At 52.2% G+C, this 16,753-nt stretch overlaps 1 protein-coding gene across 2 annotated transcripts in view; it reads right to left on the reverse strand.

The window, feature by feature from the left end:
* The window catches only part of PAX5 (paired box 5), a 187,521-nt gene that overhangs the window by 29,756 nt on the left and 141,012 nt on the right, over positions 1 to 16,753 (reverse strand). For both annotated transcript variants that reach the window (XM_061425677.1, XM_061425678.1), the window contains exon 8: positions 13,756 to 13,857. In XM_061425677.1, coding sequence (XP_061281661.1) covers positions 13,756 to 13,857 — 102 coding nt within the window. The remainder of the gene's footprint in view (positions 1 to 13,755; positions 13,858 to 16,753) is intronic.

Below are 16,753 nucleotides of genomic sequence, written 5' to 3' on the forward strand. Positions count from 1 at the left end.
CTGAGACACAAGCTGGGGAAAACCTCAAGGTCAGCTCCGTGGTGTACCCTCTCTCTCCAGCTGTTGCTTCTTCACTCTGCTCTCACAGGTCAGAAGAGGACCATAAGGATGGATATAGCAAATCCCAAATGACTGTCAAACCTGGGCTACTGGGGTTCTCTCCTTTCAGCCCACATTTATCTAGTATTGAGGATGTGCCAAGCACCATAAGAGGCACAGATTGCCTATAAGGGTATCATTATACCTTTCACCGTTGAGACAGAAGTATGGTCTGACTCTCAGGGTCCTGCTTTTTCTCTTGCTAAGAGGATCTGAGCAATCAAGACTGGACTCTATCCTGGCCCTGCCACTTGGGCAAGTTACTCTGTGTAAGCTGAGGTCTCAGCTTCCTCCTCTAGGAAATGCGGTACCATCAACACCAACCTGATGGGGCTGTTGTGAAGGGCCAGCAGGCTGGGAAATGACCTGCTCATAGACATTCTCACGAGATGCTAGCTACTTCTAGAAAGCGGGGCCTTCTCCTCTCATCCTCACCACAGCCCCTGGAGGAAGACTATAAAAGATGCAAAGGCGGGACGGTGACTGGAGGCAGAACCGACTGAGGCCAAGGGAGCCAGTGCCAGGCCAGGGCATCCGGCCTACGCCCCACACCTTCTCGGCCTCCCCCAGGTCTCCCTCGCAGCTGGAGGAGTCGCACACTCAGATGAGGACAGAGTTGTTCCAGGCACGGGGAGGCTGAGAGGGATGTTCAGTCAGGCTCGGGAGACAAAGAAGGGATAGCGAGGCGGGATTTGACTTGCTCCAGTGGGTGTGCAGGTGGAGAGAGTGCCCCAGGGTTCCCGTGGGGCCTGCTCTCAGAAACCACCCACCGTGAGGGTCCCTGGGCCCCAACCTGCCCCGGTCAGGGGGCCCCACTCCACCCTCATGCTGCCCCATCCAGCCAAGGCTGCCACTGGACCTGAGCACCGACCAGCCTCCGCCAGCAGCCCTTCCACCCGCTCCCTCGCTTCCTCCCGCTGGCCGGCATGGTGGCAGCCCTGCCTGCTCCCCGGGGAGCCTGCCGCCAGGCCTGATGGCGCTGACGGAGGGAGGGAGGCCGCCAAGCTGTCAGTCTGGAGGTGCCCCTCGGAGCCCCTCCTGGCTGGAGCGAGGAGGGTGGGCCGGCGCCGGAGCCGGGCTGTCAGGGCCTTCACAGAGACGAGGCCGGAGAGGCGCTGCCTGACAGCTCGCCCACCGAATTAGGACCATTTGCATGCTAATTTCCAGAGCTCTAACGGGCTGGCAGGCTGGCTGGGGGGTGGAGAGTGCACAGAGAGAGGCGCCGCGGCCTCCCTGCCCGCCTGGAACAATGCTTGACTGATCTAGCTGCGTTAACGAGCAAATTATGGTAATTTTGTTATTACAAATGCATAGAAATTTCCAAAGCGGGCAGCCATTCAGGACAGCTCCCTGCTCCTCCCCACTCCTAAATACCGAACCCCTGTTTGTACACAAGAGCCTGGCACCCGCTTCAGGGACAGAGGTTCTGGGGGACCAGGCTTCCCTCGGAGCCTCTCGGGGGAGGCCCAGAGCGAGCTGGTCTTGGGCCAGGGATCCCTTCCCATCTCTGGTCCAGCCCAGCAGCCCCAAGACCTCACCCTCCTGTCTTCTGGGGGTCCCTGGGCCTGGCAGTCCCACGAACCCACCGCATTCAAGCTGGTTTCTTTCCATTCTGAGCAGGTAATATGGGTGATTCTCCTCATGGTTGCTCCGAGGTCTTGAGAAATTCAATGATTTCTCTGTTCACTCTGTGAAGTGGGCTCAGCACCCGGGAGGAGATCAGGGACTGTCTGATGAATGAATGAGTGAAGGAAGGAGGAAGGCAGGAAGGAAAGAGAGGGGAGAACAAGGGAAGGGAGAAGGTTAGGGAGGAAGGGAGAGAAGGAAGGAAGGGAGGGAGGAAGACCAGAACTAATTCTAGAAATGAGGACAGTTAAGAAAGACCCCACCGCATCAGCTCACTGGTGGTATAATTAATCCAAGACCTCACCAGAGTTTATTTGCCAACTGGCAACCCCTCCTGGCATTTACAACTGTCCACTGCTAGAATCACAATTTGTCCTAGTTTTTCTGATGATCTTCTTTTTGATTAAAAGTACGTTTTTGGAAGCACGCTCCGGAATGCATCCAGACAGAAGCCTTTTCCAAGAAAGTGAGCTCCCCACTCTCAGCAGCGCAGTTTGAGTAGCTCCAGCCACAGGGCAGGGCGGGCACGAAGCTGGATGGTGAGACCCCGTTAAAAACCAGTCCACTCGTGGGAGAGGCCAGCTGGTTCCCTCCCAGGCCTCTGTCTGTGACCTACTCTCAGTCCTCCGATTTTATACAGGGATTTCAGGTTCGGGCTGATGTTACTGAAAGATCAGGAAGCTGCCTCAAGTCCATTTTGGAAGTCAGTGAGGAATAAATTGTCAATTACAGAGGAGAGTGGCACGGAATCTGCTCCAGGTGGCCAAGGAAGCCTGGGCGGTCGGGCTCTCCGAGAGGGTGTTTGGGAGGCAGAGACCTAAATGTGAGCTGAGACTATAAACTCAGCTAGGGTAGTGGCCAGATTTTTCAATTTGTCTAATTTTCTAATTGGGTCACAACTTCCAGAGGGCAGCCAAATGCAGGAAAAAAAAAAAAAAAACACAATCATTTCTTTTTGTCCAGGCGCCTGACTCTGGGGGAAAGACTGAGGGCAAGAGGAGTGAGGCCTCACCAAGGTCTCAGGCTGAAGCTCTGACCAACTTGGGGACAGCTCGGCCTGCATCCAGGAGATGCTCCTGTAGCTGACCAGGTAGGGCCTGGGGAGGGTCCATGCTCAAGAGGGACAGGACAAGGCTGGGGTGGGTGGATGGGTGGGGGACCTGTGCTTCAAGTTGTTCTAGAAGCCAGGTCAGCCAGGGACCACCCCAGGAAGGCTGGGCCTGCATGAAGTCGGGACAAAATGCTTCTTTTTTTGTCGCTTTGAAGACGTAGAGGGTGTGGGGGGTTATGTCCCCCTAGCCCAGTGGGGACAAAAGGACAGGCTGTGGCTACAGGAAAAAAAAAAAAGGCCTTGACTGGCTGTGTGACCTTGAGCAAGTCCTTTCTTTGACCTCATCTTCATACTCCTGGGCTGGTTTCTAAGGTCAGTCTGGCCAGTCCATCCCTGGCGAAGGGAGAAGTAGCTACAGAGTGTATAAAGGCCACCCCAGCCCTCTGCAAGGCACGTGTTAGAGGAGGCCTCCTCACATCACACAGACACAGCCCACCCTAGATCCCTGTTAGCTGCCTGCAGTGCTGCACGTGCTGGCGGGCCCTCGGCTGGGGCTTCTGCTGAACCAGCACCTCTGTTGCTGCCCCCAGGCACCTGCTCTGGACGCCCCCCAAGGGTCCTGGGTGGTGGGTGGTGGGACACGGCCGCTCTCCAGATTCCAATACCCCTGCAGCCACTTCTGCAAGTGACTCTGGCTCCTTTCCGGGGAGTTCTCTTTCCAGGAATGCCCCCTCTTCCCGCCCCGAAAAGTACTCAGAAAATCTGCAGAGTCACAAAGTTCTGGGGCCATGGGGCTTTCCTTCAATCCAAGACTTCTCAGTGCAGACCCAGGACCTCCCCTTATCTCAGAGTGGCCCCCTTCTCTTGGGTCCCGCAGAGGGAGCGCTGTGCTTCTAACAGTCAAACTCCAAACTGGAAAGCCCTTCGCTTGTCATCTGGACCCAACCACTGGCTAGCTGTGTGACCTTAGGCAAATCACCATTACTCAGCCTCAGTTTTCATCTCTGTGAAATGGGGCTAAAAACCGTGCCTTCCTGATGCTATGGAGGGGACCTGCTGAGATCACACACAAGAACTGCACTTTGTAAACATCTGTCCAGATGGTGGTTCATATTCTTTGCATTGTTGTGAACAAGACCTCGAAATGGTCACAACTGTCACGCATCCTGCTTTGGCAGGACAATGCCCAAGGCACGCATGACCCGGGACTGAGCTTCAGACAAAAGGACGTGATAACACAGTCGTCATCTGAACATTCCCTTCCCCTCCTCCTTTATGTCCCTTGCTCTCCTTCCCACTCCTTCCCTCTCTCTTTCTCTCAGCTCTGGATCTAAGTCTTCCTGATTCAGATCCTTTATTTGTGCCGTTGCACATAGACTCCTTATAAAGAAAATTCATTTGTTCAGGGTCACCGCGTGGTTTTTCATTAAAAACAAATTACCCGCATTCAGGGAGGACATCTGGGCTTCTCAGGTCCCATTAATGACTATATTTCCAGCCTCCCCAGCCCGGTTGGGCTCCCCTTGCCTGTCACCCTGCGTTCCTGGCCCCAGGAGGACAATGAGAGTGACAGTCAAGTGAAAGGGAAAACATGAGGGATGAGGGCGAGAGGCGAGTCCCCCGAGAGGGGAAGGAGGGAAAAGTGAAAAAAATAAATAACTCAAACAGAGGGTAACAAGGGCCATTGTCTCAGCGTCTTCCAGCAAGGAGCCAGAGCAAATATTGGAAGAGCAAGCTGGGGCGTGTAAGTTGAGCCGAAGCTCTGTTTAATTACACAGTTGGGCCCCAAGCCCAGGCTGGACAAGATCGGGAGGGGCATGTGCCCGATTCAGACAAATTCTCCACCCCCTCATATCTGTGGGGCACCTACTGTGTGCAGGGACTGGATAGCGGGAGGATTCCAGTGGAGCATCCAGGAGCTGGGCGAGCCCAGTCACTCCAGCCGTGGGCGAGGCAGAAGCTGGGCAGTGCCCTGGCAGTGCTCAGGGGACAGATGTGCCCCTGGAGCAGGTGGGGTGTAGGCATCCTCTTAGAGGGCGCACCCGACTGGGGCCCAGGAGCATGGGCGGCATGTGGGCAGGTGAAGATAGGAGTAGAAGGAAATGTACCAGAGTCTGAAGTGTGGTTGCCTGGTGTCCCCGCTTGGGAAAGCCTTCTTCAGGCCCGTAAAAGACCTCTGGGTCAGGAAGGCCATCCACACCCCTAAGGGAGCGCCAAGGAAACCAAAGCCTTTCCCCGGGCCCACTTTCCACGGGCACTAGGGGCTGGATGAAGTCGGGACCAGAATTCCAGGCGTTGGGCCCAGCTGCTCCCCGTGACTGGCTGTGCAGCCTGGCTGGCCACGGCACCTCTCTGAGCTCAGCTTGCTTACCTCTGAAATGGGGATAAACATTCCAACCTCAAAGGTGCCTTCAAATTGCCACTGGGGGTGACAGGTATGGCTTTTTTATAGACTGAAGCACCATGCGGCTGGGGGCGAGGCTTGTTGCTGGAATTAACTTGGCGGCAGAGGCAGTTTGGCTTCACTCAAAAGCATTTTCCTTTGAGAGGGCAGAGCCCCACTGCTCTCCCTGCCCCCCAGAAGCTCTGGGCGTTGCCAAAAGTTCTCTGGGGAGAAGAGTCCTGGATGGAGTGACCCACAGGCTTAGTGGTGGCGGCCCGTCCAGCTGAGGGCCAATAGCTGATGAAGTTTTGGAGACAGGGGCTGTAGATGCCAGTGGATCAAAGGAAGAAATGAAGATGGCCCTGGTCGACTCAGTCTGGATTTTGGAAGGATTCTGATATGTACACAAGTAAAGCATGTCTCAGAACCTTGATATTCACTCTTCCTGCCCCCAGCGAAGCACTCATTCCAGGTGTGGAGCCCCTGAGGGCCATCCTCGCCTGTCACAGCAGGGTTAGAGGACACAGTGACAGCCCTAAGGGATTAGCACAGCTCGAGGCTCCCTTCTCCTTCAACTCCACCCCTTGGAAGTGATTTACCTGATTACACGTGAAAGCCTAAGGCCATTGCCTTAGCATGTCCCAGCCCCAGACCTGAAGGGAAATTGCTGCCCACGTGGAACAGGCTCAGGAACCCTCCAGTTCAGCAGAGGGGTGATATCAGCAGATTTAGAAGCCCTTGTGTGGCAGGACCAGAAAGCCCCCTATGGAGCATCTAATTCAATCTCCTTGCCCCCTACCTCCTGCTTTGAGAGAGTAGAAAATCCGGAGGCCGCATTCTAAGGTCACACCGTGAGGGTCTGACAGCTAGAATCAAAACCCAGGCCTCCTGGATTCCAGTTGGACCTTCGTGCACCAGCATGCTTTTCATCTCTGAGCCTTTGCTTCTGCAACTCTGTTCTTCCCCAATGTGGCAAAGCACTCACAAACCCACATGGAGTTTCTCCCCAGTCCCAGCATTACTTCTACGCAGGGTTCACATGGGGCTTTAGTCACAGGCACTGCTCAGATCAGGCCACTCCAGACCCCTCATTCTCCATGCCTTGAAGGCACAGGAGCCTCCCCTCCAACTCACATTCAGATCTGCCTGGGACAAGCCTGCCATCTGTCAAGGCTGCTGTTTGCAGCTCTTCACATCCCAGAGATTTCTAGGAATTGAGGCTCTGGCTCTTCTTACACATAGTCCCTTACGCAGCAATGCCCCTCCAACTTCTCAGACTGGCAAACTACCCTTCAAGGTGAAGCTCAGATGACCTTCTCCAGGAAGCCTTCCCTGATTTCTCCCACCTGCCCCAGCGCCCCCAGCAGACCTAGCAGCCTCTCTCCTGCATTTCCTCAGCACATTCCTAGATTTTAGCTCTAAACATAGCTTGCGGGAATGATCAGTGAGTCTGTTGGGCTGCAACCCATGGGGTTGCAAAGAGCTGGACACAACTTAGCAACTAAACAACAACAACATCTCACAACTTCATCAGGCTGCCAGAAGTAAAGTCGCTTCTTATATTTTGCTTCCCTGGTGGCTCAGTGGTAAAGAATCGCCTGCCAATGCAGGAGATGCAGGTTCTATCCCTGGGTCAGGAAGATCCCTTGGAGAAGGAATTGGTAACCCACTCTAGTATTCTTGCCTGGGAAATGCCATGGACAGAGAAGCCTGGCGGGCTATGGTCCACGGAGTCACAAAAGAGCTGGACACAATTTAGCAACTAAACAACAACTCACCAACTAGACTGTGAGCTCCCTGAGGGCAGGGGTTGTGTCTGTAACATCACACCTAGCCCAGAGCCAGCACCCGGTGTTTCCCAGGAAATATCTGAGAATGAATGAAAGGACAAATGAAGGGCTACCTGCCATTTCATCCAGGCTGCGTCTGCTGTTCCCCAGGGTCTATGTTCCTGGTGTGGCAGAGTGACTGGAGGCCACTAGAGGGCAGCAAAGAGTCAGGGACAAGCAACAGGTGTGCGTGGAGTTCCAGGACTGCCTTGGAAAGGTAAGGAGGGAGCTTAGAAAGTGCCCAGGCCACAGGACCCACAGAAGCTCTGGTGAAGAGGTCATAAGAGCTAAGAACAAAGGCTATTCATTCCCTAAGCAAACATGCTGATGCTTGGGCCAGGGAGGCGCTTGAGAAGGGAGCACTGATCCAATCTCACAAGATGCTCTAGCCTCTCCACCAAGTCCTCCCTGGCTTCTGCCGGCCCCTCCCAAGCCTGCCCATTCTCATGCTTTCAGTTCTGGTTTGGGGGAAAGGTCTCTACACAAGGCCGACAAAGGTGTCCCTCTGACTCCCATCCACAGATCTCGGCCATGCCTATGGAGCTGTGCAGAGTTCCAAAAGCTGACAAGTTCAAATCCTAACCTTGTTGCCCACTGGCCTCTTCCTTAACCAGCTTCTCTTCCTGTCAACTCCACTTACCCAGCTGGGCTGGCTGGGCCATACTCCACCCGATTTGAACCCACTCCAGTCGCTGAGCTGGACCCACTCTCAACCCCCTGCCCCACTCCTCTTCAGACGGCCAAGGATATTCTGCTTACAGCCCAGCTTCTGGCCCTCTTTACCAGGACATCTTTCTCATTTGGACCAACCCCAGGTGTCTCTCCATTTTTTCCAGGCATTCAGAGTCTACCCTGCTCCTGCTTAGCAGCACTTTTGCTTGTGACTGGATTCTTTTCCAACTTGGATCTCCCATTGATCCACGGGCTCCAAGGGACGTGGGCTCTGCTGGAGAGCTCTTGACTTGATGCCAGCTGGGCAAGGCCAGCTTTAGGCATGCCTGCTAGGCTTCTCTCCTCACCACCACACCCAGCTCATACCCCAGTATAAGCAACAGCAATTGTAAATAATAATTATAATAATAAATAACACTTACATTGCACTTAATATGTACCAGGAAAAATTCTAAGAGTTTTTACATATATGACAGTCATCCCTAGGTATCTGCCAGGGTTAGGGACCAGGACCCCCGTGGATATCACAATCCACTGATGTTCAAGTTCCTTATATAATATGATGTAATATTTGCATACAACCTACATGAACCTCCTGTATACTTTAAATCATCTCTTGATAAATTGCAATACCTAATCCAATGCAAGTGCTATGTAAACAGTTGCTAACATTCAAGTTTTGCTTTTTGCAATTTTCTGGACTATTTTCTGACTATTTTCTATCCATGGTTGGTTGAATCCATGGATGCTGAAGCCATAGATCCAGAGGGCCAACTGTACATCATTTAATCCTCATTCTTATTATCATCATCCCCATTTTATAGATGAGGAGGAAACAAGGATCCAGAGAAGTTATATAACTTGCTCCAAGTCACACAGCTGGTGAGAAGCAGGAGGGTGATGCAAAACCAGGCAGCCTGGCTCCAGGCCCATGCTCTCAACCACCAGCATCCTTGCTTCACCACGTGGCTGCCACTGCAGGCCCTCAGGGCAGCTCAGCCTCCGTGGCTGCACTGTTGCAGTACTGAGCTGAGCTCTCCCAGGCAGCCTAGCCCCAACCACCCCCACCCCCACCCCCATCCCCACTGCCTTTTGTATGGCAGCTACTATTGCCTGGGGAGAAGACAATGGCACCCCACTCCAGTACTCTTGCCTGGAAAATCCCATGGGCGGAGGAGCCTGGTAGGCTGCAGTCCATGGGGTCTCGAAGAGTCGGACACGACTGAGCGACTTCACTTTCACGTTTCACTTTCATGCATTGGAGAAGGAAATGGCAACCCACTCCAGTGTTCTTGCCTGGAGAATCCCAGGGGCGGGGGAGCCTGGTAGGCTGCCGTCTATGGGGTCGCACAGAATTGGACACGACTGAAGCGACTTAGCAGCAGCATTGCCTGAGTGCTACTATGAGCCAGGCACTCTGCCAGGAAGCAGGGACACAGAGATGAACAAGATAGACCGAGACTTGTGTGCTATATAACCCTCGAGTACTCTACAGACCTGGGGAGAACTGGACAAGGAAGGAATAAACTAATTAAATTAAATCCCTCCAAATGTGCTTAAATAATGAATGAAAAGAACAGAATGCCTTGAGAAGGGTGTGATGGGGGTCTTGATTTAGATGGTGTGGTGGGCAGAATAACACTTCCCCCCCGAATAACACTTCCCTCCACAAAGATATCTGCACCCTAATCCCTGGAACTCATGACCACTCGGGTTGTATGGCAAAGGGGAATGAAGGTTGCTAATTAGCTGACCTGAAGATAAGGAGATTATCCTGGATTAAGCAGGTGAGTCCATTAAAACCACAAGGGTCTTTCTAAGGGGAAGAGGGAGCAGGAGAGAGCAAACCTGGAAGATGTTGCTGCTGCTGCTAAGTCGCTTCAGTCGTGTCTGACTCTGTGCGACCCCATAGACGGCAGCCCACCAGGCTCCCCCGCCCCTGGGATTCTCCAGGCAAGAACACTGGAGTGGGTTGCCATTTCCTTCTCCAATGCAAGAAAGTGAAAAGTGAAAGTGAAGTCACTCAGTCGTGTCCGACTCTTAGCGACCGCATGGACTGCAGCTTACCAGGCTCCCCCGTCCATGGGATTTTCCAGGCAAGAGTACTGGAGTGGGGTGCCATCGCCTTCTCTGAACCTGGAAGATGGCGGCATGGTAAAGACTCAGGCCAGGGATGTGGAGCATTTACAAGCTGAGGAAAGCAGGAGACGATTCTCCCTGGGTGACCTCCAGAAGGCACCCAGCTCCGCTGACACCTAGACTTCAGCCTAGGGAGACCCAGTTTGGATTCCCAACCTCCAGAACCATAAAATGAGAAATTACTGTTGCTTTAAGTCAGTCGCTAATTTGCAGTGACTTGTCATAGCAGCAAGAGGAAACTAACACATGTTTGGTGAAGCCTTAGGTGAAAACGCGGGAGTGAGAGGGAGCCAGGCAGTCTGGGCCAGTGGCAGTGGGAGTACTAGAGCGGGCTGAGTGCGCTAAGCAGAGGAATCGCCCCTGTGAGGGGAAGTAGGTGCCTCCATCCCTCCCACTGGAGTCCAGGACGCGGTGCCTGCCCACACCACCTCATCGGCCTCAGGGGTCCACTCCAACCTCATCATCACCTTCCACTTCTTCAAGAAAGCCATCAGTTGAGCGATTTCAATGAATGGCATCTAGAGGTGATGCACACTCATCTACAGTGAGCAGAGCTTCCAGGACAGAGAGCCCACCAGGCTCCTTCTAGGGCCTTCGTCAAACAGCTGCTTGTCTGCTGCAGCCCAGGGGAGGTAAACACAACATGGTCAGGATTTCCTGGCACTCTGGCCTGAAACCCCCAAAGAGGAGTCCAGTAAGGGGTGTGGGGGCAAGGTGAGTTCATCTCAAAGACAGTTAGTTACCTTGCTTCTTAGATTCACTGAAGCCAAAGGGCAGTGAACGCCCCCATCTTTCCCTCAGCCTAGAATTTTTAAGAGTTTTTCAAATGCCATGTCAATATCCGTTAGGTTGTGCAAATACCTTCAGGCAGGAATCAACTAGTTACACTACTCAAGATACTATGGAATCTTTGGTGCAAAACTTTTGGCATTTGCTGGAACTTGATGAAAATAAAATCTGAAAACTGTTTCCATGCTGAGCTGATGTGATGTGCCGTGTTTGCTTTGTTCAACATAACTAATTAGACAAGGGCTGTGTGGGGTCGGCAGAGCCACAGGAACTGAATCTACAAATGCTCGAGCAGACCAAGTAGCCCTGATCTGCATATGTGAACACATCCTGAAATCAGAGAGGATGGACAACCCCAACAGCAGAACCAAATTCGAAATAAACAGGAGTCTAAGCCACCAAGACCATGGTTCGTATGGAAAAACATACTATTTTTCCAGACCCCAAAATTCAACTGCCCAAGTGTACCCCGGACATAATCCCTTTTCAATGTATTCTAAAAGAAAACTTCACCTACGGAAGTCTCTCTTATAATGGAAGAGATGGCAGTCAAATGTTTCCCAGAACTTGTGCTGTGCTGTGCTAAGTCACTTAGTCGTGTCTGACTCTGCAACCCCACGGACTGTAGCCTGCCAGGCTCCTCTATCCATGGGGATTCTCCAGGCAAGAATACTGGAGTGGGTTGCCATGCCCTCCTCTAGGGGATCGTCCCAACCCAGAGATCAAGCCCAGGTCTCCCACATTACAGGTGGATTCTTTACTATTTGAGCCACCAGGTAAGCCCTTCCCAGAATCTAGGTAGGAAAAACAGCTCAGAAGATTTCAGTTTCCCTTGGGATTCACTTCCAGGTTGGAAGGGAGGACTGTTTCATATAGTGATATTGACTTCAGCCTTCTGGGCTCCAGGACTGTGAGAGAAATTTTCCCACTGTCTTAAGTCACCAAGTTTGTGCTAACTTGTTATAGCAGCCATAAGAAACTCATACGCAGTATTAATTTTCCCTCCCTCCTGCCTTTAGCCAGACACTCACATAAAAGGACCTATTCTGTGTTATGGGCTATGAGGGGTGCGGAAGACGAGTAAGGCAGAGGACCCGCTGTGCTAAAAGGTGGGCTAGATCTGGGCAGTTCCAGCAAAGACCACGAGTGTGGGCCAGCACTGCCCCCATGAAACCATCCAAGAATGCATCTGGAAATCCTGTTGGAGACAGAGTCCCAGAGATGTGATGCTGCTGTGGACAATGGGGAACAGGAGCTAAGGACCTGCTTGTTAAGCGTGGAGTCGCAGCCGTAAAACCAGGTCTGGTGCTGAATGAGTGCTGGGGCTGCGTGAGAAGAGAAAGCAGGAAGAGAAGGAAAACAGAAGGGAGGGAGGGAGGCTGCAGAGAGAGACGTGGGGCTTCCCTGCCCAAAACGAATGTCTTCCTTCCCCCTCTCCATGTGCCCTCCCTCTCTGCAGAGTCCTGGCAGGCTTTGTGGCCGCCCCTGTCCAGTGGCTGCTGGTAGGCTTCGTTAGGCTGCACTCTTGTGCAGCCCTGTGGCTCCTGCTGCCACCATTAATGGTACCTGCTGGGGGCTCTGCTAAAACCCCCGGCCGTTTGTATCCGAGCCTGGTAATTAGGATTGGAGGAATCCCAGGGGCTGGAGGGCACCTCTGTCTGGATAAACTTGGGCAAGTTCAGCCGCTGCTCTGAACTCGGCCTCTTTGGAGTTGGCAGCAGGGACTGGCAGGGCCACCGTAGTGGCCCTGCTTCACCCACCCACATGCCCTCAGGACTGGACCTGGGGCTGCCACCTCCCTCTCTGCCATCACTGTGAAGCATGCATCGCCAGACTGAGGGTGCACAGGGTGGCAGAGGGCAGGAGTGCTGAACTGGAGGCAGAAGACCTGGATTCAAGACCTCCCACCTCCAAGCTCTGCAGCTGTGGGCAGTTCCCTAACTTTTCTGAGTCTCACTAGCCTCCTTCTGACCCTGGGGACCCTGCCCACCTCACAGGCTGTAACACCAAAGGCTCCTAGGCAAGCACTTTGCACTTGACAAAGTGACCCACAGCCACGAAGTTACTGGACAATCCTAACTTGCTAAAGGCTGGGAGACAGTGGGGGTGGAGACAGGCAGGAGGGTGTGTGTCCCGCCGCCTCCCTCTCTTGCCCTGAACACGGTGGCTCTGCCATGACCCCTCCTGGAGGCAGAAAAGGCAAAGCCTTTGCAGGCATGGATCTGGCAGGCCTCCCCAGCATTGGCAAGGCCCAGGGCAAGAGTACACACGGAGGCCATTTCCCATATGTCTCATATTTAAAAGTCATAAATCAAGCTAACAAACCGTTAAATGAAATATGCTCTGTCCTCCTACCTTGTTAAATAGTCTCCGTAATAACCTGGAAGGCCAGGAGCGAATTTAGAATTCTGGGTCTCCTCAGAGCCTGTGCCCGGCCCTGACTGCATGGGGAAGGCCCACCTGAGCCCTGATCCGCCCGGCTTCCTTCCCCACGCCCGGTCTGCTTGTCTTCACCAGCCTTGAATGCAGGTGTGGACACCCAGGCTTCACGTCCACACTTTGTTCACATTGCCCACAAAGAATCAACCCTGGACCCCAGGGTGTGCACGTCGGTGATGTGGGCTGGCAAGAAGCCGGAAGGGGTTTAGGGCTGTTTGGGCAGGGGCCCTCCTGCCTGGGCCTCAGGGTGGTTCATGCTGAGTCAGGGCTTCTATTGTGGCTCTGCCTCCTACTTGCTGGGCAGCTTACGACTCCCCAGCTCCTCTTGCATGGCAACCCACTCCAGTATTCTCGCCTGGAGAATGCCATGGACAGAGGAGCATAGCGGGCTACCATCCAGGCAGTCTCGAAGCGTCCGACACGACTGAAGCGACTTAGCACGCACACGGCCCCTCTCCGACCTTCAGCCAGGTCCCATGCCCCTCTGCATTCAGGCTCCCTGTGTAGCCAGAGAGGGGCATCTGAGGGACAGTCAAGGACCCCCTGACTCTGACATCCTCCCAGGTGCTGCCGCTGGTTGACAAAGAGGCCAAGAAGGCAGAGCTCAGCCTAATTTTTTCAGGTTCACTCCTCAGAAGCAGAGAGGTCACTGGGACCATGTCGGGAGGGATGCCCCCCATGAACCCCAAATGCCTCCTGCTGCAAAGACGCAGACAGAGCAGACTCACCAGGTACCATCCCCGTCAGCGTCGGCGCCGAGTAGCTGCCCTGTCCGGTGGGGGGCACGTGCGGAGGGTACCCAGGGAGGGTCGTGCTCGCCAAGTCTCGGCCTGAGGAGTCAAAGCAACAAATCACAGGGTGAGCATCCCCACGGTCAGCTGCTCCTGTCCACAGTTCCCCCAACATCTGCACAGTTGTCATGTCTGGATGCTTGATGCCAGTGTGCATGTGTGTGCACACACACACACACACACACACACACACGTACTCGCCCACCCCTCCAGCCAGGCTCCACCAGCAGGAAGCAAGGATGGCTCGGTTGGATCCCTAGGAAACCAGAGCTCTGACCACATCCCTTGCTCTCTGCTCCCCAAGAAGGGCTTGGAACTTCTCCGTTAACACACCGTTGCTTCTGCTGGGCCTTCTGCACATGGCCCAGCAACACCATCTTCCAAGACCAGCTCAGCCATCTCCCAGCCACCCACAGTGGGCAGGGCTCTGCCTGCCTCAGACCCAAGTCTGGTCCTTACTGACTTTTTTCTCTTTGGACCAAGATCTTATCATTCATTCAGTAATGGTGCAGGAAGCACCTCCTGACACCAGACACTGTTCTGGGACATAGAGGTTGAGGCCTCGGCCGTTGGGAGCAGACGTCCAGCATGCACGTGTTCCCCTCATCGCAGGCTGCCAGCTCCTAAGGGCAGGGGTGACACCTCATTCAACACCCAGAAAACCTACCTCCACCACAGGGCTCAGCACCTAGTAGGTCTCCGTGAATAAATGCGAATGGTCTGGGTTCCAGGCCAAGTGGAAGAAAACCCCAAAGCAGTAGAACTCTGAAAGGACCCTGAGGTTCGGCACTCAGGTAAAGAGCGGGCCTATGGCTCCCCAAACATTGATAATCACACGTATGTACTAAGGTGCTCATGTGTAAGAGCAACAATCCAGACCACGGAAGATGGGACTGTTCAGTGGTTACCTGTTGAGCTCTGAGGATGAGACCCCACCCTTGGGGGAGGAATTGGTAGTTGCCCCTAAAAGAAAGGGATGGCCCTGCTGTCAGACTCTGAGATGTGTAGAGACAGCCCAGGCTGGGGCTGTTCTAACAGGTCAGCTTCCCTACCGGAAAGTGCTCCAGGTGGAGCACCCCCCAGCCCTGGGCCCAGGCTCACACTCCTGGTGACAACACACCACAAAGGCTTATGTAGGAATTGTAAACACCAGGCTCTGTTTCCAGTCTTTTAAATCATTAACTCATTTAACCCTCAACAACACTATGAGGTAAGGTACTGATACATTCCCCACTTTATAGGATAATGAAACAGAAAGTCAAGTAATTTGTCCAAGGTTGCACAGTAAGGATTTGAAGCCAAGCAATCCAGTGGCAAAGACCATGGGTTCAGTCACTCTATTCTACTGCCTTGCCCATGTGCCTGGCTGGGCTTCTGTGCCCCCGTTTCTCAGCTGGGACAGTAGGCTGAGCCCTGCCTTTAGGCCACACTGTCACCAGCCTTACTCCATCATGCAGAAAGAAATTCAACTACACAGTTTTCGTAATATATGTGTTGGAATGAAAGCAAGGACCACAGTGGGGGAGGGAGGCCAGATCTGCCTCCTGGAAGATGGAGGCGTTACCCTGGTAGGAGGCTACCTGCTGTACAGGGGGTCCTGGAGCCAAGCCCCAGGAGATCCATGCCCCACCCATCTGCCTCAGATGGCTAAGAGGGTCCTGAGAAGGGAAGGGATTTGCCCACGACACTCTCCTCATTTCAGGCAAGGCTGGGACTGGAGTCCAGCTCTCCTAATTCCTGGGCTTTGGTTCTTTTTTCAACAGGGGTTGTCCTTTCGGTCACATCCGAACCTCGACAGTTTCTGCTGCTGTTACATACACTTTAAACCCTGATCCCCAAAACAGAAATGCAGTGCCTCGCCAAGGCACTCAACTCAAGAAGCTAGATAAAAAAGCAATAAAATGAACCTAGGGAAAGGAGGAGGAAGGAATCGATAAAGAAAAGCAGAAAATAATGAATTAGGAACCAGAAGAGTAGACACAATAATAAAAACACACAATAATAAATAATAAATACAACCAAGAGTTGTTATTTGAAAAGACCAATGAGACAGACAAACCAAGGATAAGACTCAAAAAAGAAGGCACAAACATCAAGATAAGGAATGAGAAGATACAGCCAGGGATATGGGAAAGATGACATTTAAAAAACATAGAAACATGCATGGATGCTCTATGCTGCCAAACGTGGAAATCTCGTCAACAGGCACAATTTTCTAGGAAAACATGAATTACCAAAATTAATTTAAGAAGAGGTAGAAAATGTTAACAGCCCAATCATATCAGAAAAGGTTGTTTAAAGTTATTTTTAAAAAATAAGGTACCTTGTCCATGTAGTTTTGGGGGCATTTGTTTTTGTCTTTGGAAAGTTCTTTTAAAATTTCAAGGAACACACACTTCTATTATTAAGCTGATCCAGGATACATAAAGCTAAGAAAATGTTCATTTTGCCAAGGTGGCAAAATCCTGATATAAAAATTTAACAAAGTCACTCAAAAATGAAAACTAATGGCTGGTCTCACAATTTATTAATATGTAGGCAAAAAAAGTCTACTATCTCATTGATGAAGCAATATAGATAAAGAATAGTACACCATGACCAAGTAAGCTTTATTCCAGGGATGCAAGGTTGCTTCAGTATTAAAACTGGTTGGGAATTCACATTAATATGTCAAAAATTCACATTAACATATTTAAATTAACATATTTGATATGATTATATCAAAAGCTATGGAAAAGGCATTGGCTAAAATTAAAGAACACTGATGGCTCAATAATAAAAAGACAAACAACCCAGTGTAAAAATGGGCAAAGGACTTGAAAACACATTTGTCTGAAAAAGATATACAAAAATGGCCAATTCCCTATCAGGGAAATGCAAATCAAAACCACAATGAAATACCACATCACACCCACTAGGATGTCTCTAATAAAAA

Source organism: Bos javanicus, chromosome 8, assembly GCF_032452875.1.
Source record: "Bos javanicus breed banteng chromosome 8, ARS-OSU_banteng_1.0, whole genome shotgun sequence".
NCBI lineage: Eukaryota > Metazoa > Chordata > Mammalia > Artiodactyla > Bovidae > Bos > Bos javanicus.